Source organism: Microtus oregoni, unplaced genomic scaffold (assembly GCF_018167655.1).
Source record: "Microtus oregoni isolate MIOR12 unplaced genomic scaffold, Mior012 000005F_ref0000423, whole genome shotgun sequence".
In the NCBI taxonomy this organism is placed as follows: domain Eukaryota; kingdom Metazoa; phylum Chordata; class Mammalia; order Rodentia; family Cricetidae; genus Microtus; species Microtus oregoni.
In genome coordinates, this window is record NW_024543064.1 from 7,377,793 (window position 1) to 7,385,000 (window position 7,208).

Below are 7,208 nucleotides of genomic sequence, written 5' to 3' on the forward strand. Positions count from 1 at the left end.
GGGTGTGGCTCAGTGGTCAAGTCAGTGGTCAAGGGCTTGCCTAACTTGCTTAAGTCCTGAATTTGATCCTTAGTTCTGCCCCTAATCCCTGGGGAGAAAAAGTTCATTTTGTGCTTGAGTTTCAGGCAAGAATGTTCCTTACTATCCTCAGACTGGCTGTCAGGCCTCCCCTCAAAGCCAGATTCTCATTTTCAAAAACAGTCTTGTGTGGAGAACTAGAGAGGTGACTCATCAGTTAAGAGCTCTTACTCCTCTTCCCGAAGACCCAAGTTCAGTTCCAGCACCCTCATCTGGCAGTTCACTGTGCCTTTAAGTCATCTCTGATGGTTCACGCCTTCTGCACACATGTAATGCACAGAAATTCAAGACACACATATATGTAGAAACAAAAATTTATGTATGTGTCAGTATATAATTTCAGAGGGTGAAGGTAAAGTTCAGAAGTAGGACACAGGCTTGTCCTGCGGGGATGTTCTGGATTCTAAAGCCTCCTGTTACAGGGAGAGCAGGTCCCTTTGTTTATCCCGCCCGCCTGGCTAGCTTACACCTGAGATAATCACACAGAAACTGGGGCTGGAGAGATGGCTCAGAGGTTAAGAGCACTGCCTGCTTTACCAAAGGTTCTGAGTTCAATTCCCAACAACCACATGGTGGCTCACAACCATCTTTAATGAGATTTGGTGTCCTCTTCTAAGCATGCAGGCCTACATGCAGGCAAACACTGTATACATAATAAATAAGCATATATTTTAAAGAAAAAAAAATCACACAGAAACTGTATTCATTTAGACACTGCCTGGCCCATTAGCTCTAGCCTTTTTTTGGCTAACTCTCACGTCTTGATTTAACCCATTTCTAATAATCTGTGTATCACTGTGAGGTCGTGGCTTACTGGGAAAGATTCAGCATGTCTGACCTGGTGGCTCCATGGCAGCGTGCGCTCTCTCTCTCTCTCTCTCTCTCTCTCTCTCTCTCTCTCTCTCTCTCTCACACACACACACACACTCTCTCTCTCTCTCTCTCTCTCTCTGCTTTTTTCCTCACAGAATTCAGTTCTGTCTTCTTCACCTACCTAAGTTCTGCCCTATCAAGCCAAGCAGTTTCTTTATTAATTAGCCAATGAAAGCAACACACAAACGGAAGGACCTCCTATACCAGCCACCAACATATTTTTAATATAAAATCTTAAATCCAAAAAATGAGAAATGAGGAGCTTTTCCCAATGCATTGTGGACACTTCCCTTGCCTTTTAGTTAAAGGACTGTTTAGAGGAATGTTTATTTGTGTGTGTTTTGACTTGTGTGGTAGCCAGGAAAGAAATCTCCAGGCTTCTCTCTGCTGGGTTTGTTCACATGGCTGAGAATCTCCTAGGATTCTGTTGGAGCTTTTTCTTGGTTTTCCCATTCCGTTACTGTTAGAAAAAGGCCTAGTTGCCAGGTTCCATGATAAATTCATGCTGTGCCAGTAAACGTCCACTGCCCTCTTCTGACACCTAGCAGACCCTGACAGCTCCTAGGAATATCATAAATGGGTTGGCTCAGAGTCAGAGTCGCTTCCCCTAGGGTCTGCCCTTTGAGAGACCTGTGGCAGCCTGAGCTCACAGTGACAGTGCTGACATCCTGTCATACGTGTCTTCACTGTAGGACACTGAAGGGCATTTAAGGGACCATCCCCCCCCCCCCCCCCCCCCCCCCCGCGCGCGCGCGCTCCGTTCCCAAGGTGGAGTATCATTGTGACCCCGGTTCCTGGTTGGCCTGGAGCTCACAGAAATCCCCTTGCCTCTGCCCTTTAACATTAAAGGTATGTACTACCATACCCCAGTTTAGGGAAGCTTTTGATTACAAGTATTCCTGCAGCTTTGATGAGAATTTCACATCTTGTTCTACCTGGATGTCCACGACTGCCTGGCTCCCTGTTTCCCTGTCCCCACAGCCCTTGCCTCCGACACTGTTGAGTTAGTGCAGCTTTTCCACTGGATCACGTTTGCCCCACTGTGTGTCTTCTGCCTGTTGCTCCGGCTCATTTCTAGACACTCCTCATCTGTTTGCTCCCATCTCTCTTGGGGTAGAATCTACGCGGCCCTGCTGCCCTGTACCTTCCCAGTGTGCCCTAACTTCTAATCAGGCTCCAGACTGTTGAAACCATCCTGAGAAACCAGATAAGGCAAATCAAAAGAGCCTCAGCTCTTCCATTCGAGGTGGGCTGGGTCTGTGACCTACAAGGACATTGTAAGCAGTATAGCCCAGGACAGACCTAGCCTTCAGTGTGCAGTGTTATAGTGTTTCATTGGTCTTCCCAAGCATCAGATGTCCTGTCCTTAATGTGTGAGAATACTCCCCATTCTGTCCAAACCCAGCCGAATGGTTGGCTGTACGCAGTCAGTGTCCTGCATGGCCCCACCTCACTTGACTTCCTCTTCAGTACTTGTCCCGTGCTGCCTAGTGGAGACCTCTTAGAGGTTGGTTTCTGGGCCTGAAGCACACTCCTTTATCCTAGTCAGTGCATTTATTTGAGACAACAAATACTGCTGATTCTTCTCTTAATGGGTTTTTAAAGGCACAAATGTCTCGAAGGTGCTTTTTTACAAACAACTTTTCCTTGAGCTTTGATCCAAGGTTGCTGCCCGCCTTCCACTTCCTCATCCCCCAGCCTCTGAGCAATGGTAGATTTAGGGCTCAGTCCTCTGCTTCTTCTAAGTGTTCCCCACCCCTCCCCTGGGTAGTGTTTCTCAGTGGGGTACCGGCAGGATGCTGAAGAATATTGAAGCTTTGATATCTGATGTCGTAGCAAACTCTAATAAGCAACTGTGCCTGACACTGTTCATTTCACAGCAGTGATGTGTCTGCCCGTGTTATCCTGCCTCTGTCATCATTATACCCCAACCCCTCCCAACACACTAACCCTCCACTCCTCACACAGCCAAATACACCTGCACATTCTCTGATGACTCTGCTTGAAGTCCCTGCCAGGTGATCTCATCTTTTCCAGTGCTATTTTAAAGACTGCAAGTGCAGCTCCACTGCCGAGAGCACTTCTGCCCCAGACCCTGACAGTGCAGCTCCACTGCCCACAGACCCTGACAGTGCAGCTCCACTGCCCCAGACCCTGACAGTGCAGCTCCACTGCCCGCAGACCCTGACAGTGCAGCTCCACTGCCTGCAGACCCTGACATTGCAGCTCCACTGCCCACAGACCCTGACAGTGCAGCTCCACTGCCCGCAGACCCTGACAGTGCAGCTCCACTGCCCCAGACCCTGACAGTGCAGCTCCACTGCCTGCAGACCCTGACAGTGCAGCTCCACTGCCTGCAGACCCTGACAGTGCAGCCCCACTGCCTGCAGACCCTGACAGTGCAGCTCCACTGCCTGCAGACCCTGACAGTGCAGCTCCAGTGCCGAGAGCACTTCTGCCTCAGACCCTGACAGTGCTGGCTGGCTCTGCCGTTGGGCTGTGCATGAGTCTCTCAATCCTGGCTTGTCCATGTTGTCCTTTAAATCTCCTCTCTGAGTTCCAGTCAACAACCGTAACAAGTGGCAGCTTCATTCTACTGAATGCTGGGTCACCTTGTTTCTCCTCTGCTCCCTCCCCCATCTGGAGGCTCTTTTATCTCCGTGAACTAAAGCTCTCACTGGTAGAGCGCTTGCCCTACATGCATGGAGCTTTGGGTTAAACTGGATATGGTTGTATCCCTGCCGTTGGCAGTACTCCGGCTGCCGAGGCAGGAAGGTCAGTAAGGGTGTATGTGGCCTTTCTGCTGTCTTCGTCACTATTCTGTTTGGTCTTGGTACTTGCAGTACAGTCTTGGGCTCCCAGCCTCCACCCTTTCTGGTGCACATAGCATAGGGATACCCCCTCTGATCTCACCCCACTTCTACACTGGCTTCTCTGCACTTGCTGTCCCCTCTTCCTGCAATGCTGTGCATCCAGACTGTTGTGACCCCAATACCACTCTTCTCTCCCCAAAGCCTCTCTAATCCTTCACCATCACTGTCAGCCTTTCTGGCTGTCTGGTTGAAGGGTGTGTTAGGAGTTTCTGTTTTTGTTTTTTTGTTTTGTTTTGTTTTGAGGCTGGGTTTCTCTGTGTAGCCCTGGCTGTCCTGGAACTCACTGTGTATACCAGGCTACTCTTGAATTTAGAGATCCTGCCTCTGCCTCCTGAGTGCTGGGATTAAAGGTGTGCCCTACTGCCACCCAGCTCGGGTTTTTTGTTTGATTGATTGTTTTTCAAGACAGGGTCTCTCTCTGTGTAGCCCTGGATATCCAGGAAGTCACTCTTTAGACCAGGCTGGCCTCAAACTCAGAGGTCCGCCTGCCTCTGCCTCCTGCATCCTGGAATTAAAGGTGTGCGCTGCCACCACCACCACCAGGCTCCAGCCAGCTTATTTTTATACTTTTGGTTGTGAGCCTAGCCTTTGACCTTAGATGTTTGTAAAATGGAGATTGTGTGTTTCTGTAGCACATGTTACAGTGCTGTAATTTGCAAAACACAAAGTTTATTTTTTAAATTTAAATAAAAACATATGAACCAAGAGCTGGAGAGTTGACTCAAGCTTGTCTCCCAGCATCCACATGCCACCTTACAATTGTCTGTAACTCCGGGTCCAGGGGATCCAGCACCCTCTTCTGACCTCCACGGGTACACAGTTCACTGACATTCATCTAGGCATAATATGCTCACATTAAAAAAATCAGTAAAATGTGCATATATAGATGGGTGGGTGGATGAACTGGTTTGCTATTTCTCTCATCTTAGAAGAATTACCTTTTATAAATGTAACTGTGAGGTGGTTTTGTGAGGTCTGCTGCTTAAATTTAGGGATGAAAAAGAAGGGCTAACACAGTTATACTCAAGGCCACACACATTCTGGCCCTAAACACAAAAGGTTTGTTGTTATGTCGTCTTTGAGGTGTCTTTTGTTACAGCACTCGTCTCCATAGGTGATTTTGTGTGATCAGTTGTAGTAAAGTTGCAGGCTTCTAGCTGGTTGTAAATAAGTGTTCCCCTAATTTTCCTTGTCTGTCTTGCTCCAGCCTACGTCAGAGCCCACAGAGTGTTTACAAATGGAGGAGCTGGCACTCAGACTGACACCGAGGACACTGAGGCCTTGCTCTCCCTGTGTCTTTCCTGATGCAGCCTTTTCTCAATAGGCTCATTCTAGACCATGGAGAGCTGGGCAGCTCCCCATTCTTACTGCAGAGTCTCTGCCAGGCACGGACTGTAGCACCAGGCCCAGGGGTGCTCACTGGCCTATATCAGTTATTCCAGATGTTTGCCCTGACCCTCCCCTGGAAAAAAAAAAGGCCTGGAAGCTGTGTGGTAGCACACAATTGTAATTCTACTGCTTAGGAGGTGGATACAGCGAGGTCCTTGGGGCAAGTTAGCCTTGCCTACTTGGCAAGTTCCAAGCCAGTGAAAGAAACTGTTTTTAAAAAAAAAAAAAAAAAAAAGATATGTTGGGAATAGTCCAGGAGTAAGACATAAGGTTATTCTCTGGCCTTAACTTTGCATTACCTATACATGTGAACATGCACACACAGATCTGCTAAACTGAGTGTAGTGGCGTGCACATGTGATCTTGTAGGATGAGAACTTCCAGGTCTTCCTTAGCTGTGTCTTCCTTCCTTTGGTGGTCAGCCTGTGTTGCGTGGGACCCTATCTCAAAAAATGACTAAGTCTTAGCTGATGAGCTGGCTACAAAGCTTTCATTGCTCTACCGATTTCCCCCATGAATCAAAGTCTATTTATTACCTTATTTCCTGGTCTGTGGCAGGATGGAGGCAAAGGATGGTGCTGTAGGTAAGCATGCTGGAGCTGTACAGAACGGCAGCCTGACGGTGCCGGGTCTCGCAGTTCACATAGTAGCCGTAGTGAAGGCACTTAGGTATATGTTTGCCTACATGTGCAAGCTTACACCACATGCATACTTGGTACCTGTGGAGTCCAGGAGGCCTCAAATCCCTTGGAACTAGAGTTACGGGTGGTTGTGAGCCACCATGTGAGTGCTGGCAATTAAACAAGGGTCCTCTGCAAGAGCAGCCAGTGTTCTTAGCCACTGAGCCACCTCTCCAACCCTAGTCTCAATATTTTTAATGTTGATGACTAAGTGAAAGTTGTTTGTAAGGGGAGTGAACCCTCTCTGTAGCTCGAGTGTGTGTGTGTATCAGGTACTCCGATAGTCTGAGTCATCCTTCCTGGAACTCAGTGTGGCCGTTCTCATGAGGTCAGTTATAGTAAGGAGGTCGCTTATATGTTTCCTGACTGCTCAGCCCTGAAATAATCACACAGAAACCATATTATTTGCAATACTCTTTGGCCAATAGCTTAAGTGTATTTCTGGCTACCTCATATCCTAAACTAGCCCATCTCTATTCTGTGCATCGCCACATGGCTGTGGCTTCCTGGGTAAAGTTCTGCCTGGCATCTTTCTCTGGGAGGCCCGTCTACCTAACTTCTGCCCTTTCAACAGGCCAAGGCAGTTTCTTTATTCACCAGTGATATTCACAGCATACAGAGGGAAATCCCACAGTCAGTAACAGGCCAGGGCTGGGGGTGTAGGTCAGTGGTAGAGCCTGTGCTTAGCATGTGCCAGGTCCTGGGTTGTAATCCAACGCCACCCACCATACTACGTGTCTAGAAGGCTGTCTGGACAGTGTACTGGTGGTGTGGTCATTTCCTCCTTCCCAGAGTACTGTGGCTTTATTACAATCTAGATTGTAAGCCAGCCATGTTTTTCCTTTGCACTTGACATTTTTATGAGCAGGTGGCTGGTACTGAAATTTCTTTGGCAACCATTTGGTGTTTCCTAGGATCAGCAACAGGCCCGGCAATCTCAGCTTTCTCAGGATGAGCGCGTTTCACGATCTTATCTCGCGCTGGCGACTGAAACCGTGGACATGTTCCATCTCCTCACTAAGCAAGTCCAGAAGCCGTTCCTCAGACCAGTGAGTAGAAACTGGGGTGCTTGTGTTATCTTTGGGGTGACACATGCAGCACTTAGAACTCAGCACAATTGTTAATTTTAACCACAGCAATCAGTGGTGAAATTCTTTCTAATTTTGTTCTATCAGTTGATAACACATTACGTGCTATTCTACCCGTCTAAAATGAGACCCCTTAACATGTACTCAAATGCTGGCTTCTAGGTGGCTTGCTTTTTTCTATTTACACAACACTGGATTATGGGTTTGTAACACAATTTTATTGTTAC

The 7,208-nt window shown here is 48.0% G+C and overlaps 1 protein-coding gene across 2 annotated transcripts in view; it reads left to right on the top strand.

Moving 5' to 3' along the window:
- The window catches only part of LOC121448227 (ubiquitin conjugation factor E4 B), a 111,136-nt gene that overhangs the window by 96,089 nt on the left and 7,839 nt on the right, over positions 1–7,208 (top strand). For both annotated transcript variants that reach the window (XM_041652064.1, XM_041652065.1), the window contains one exon: positions 6,808–6,942. In XM_041652064.1, the coding sequence (XP_041507998.1) occupies positions 6,808–6,942 (135 nt within the window). The remainder of the gene's footprint in view (positions 1–6,807; positions 6,943–7,208) is intronic.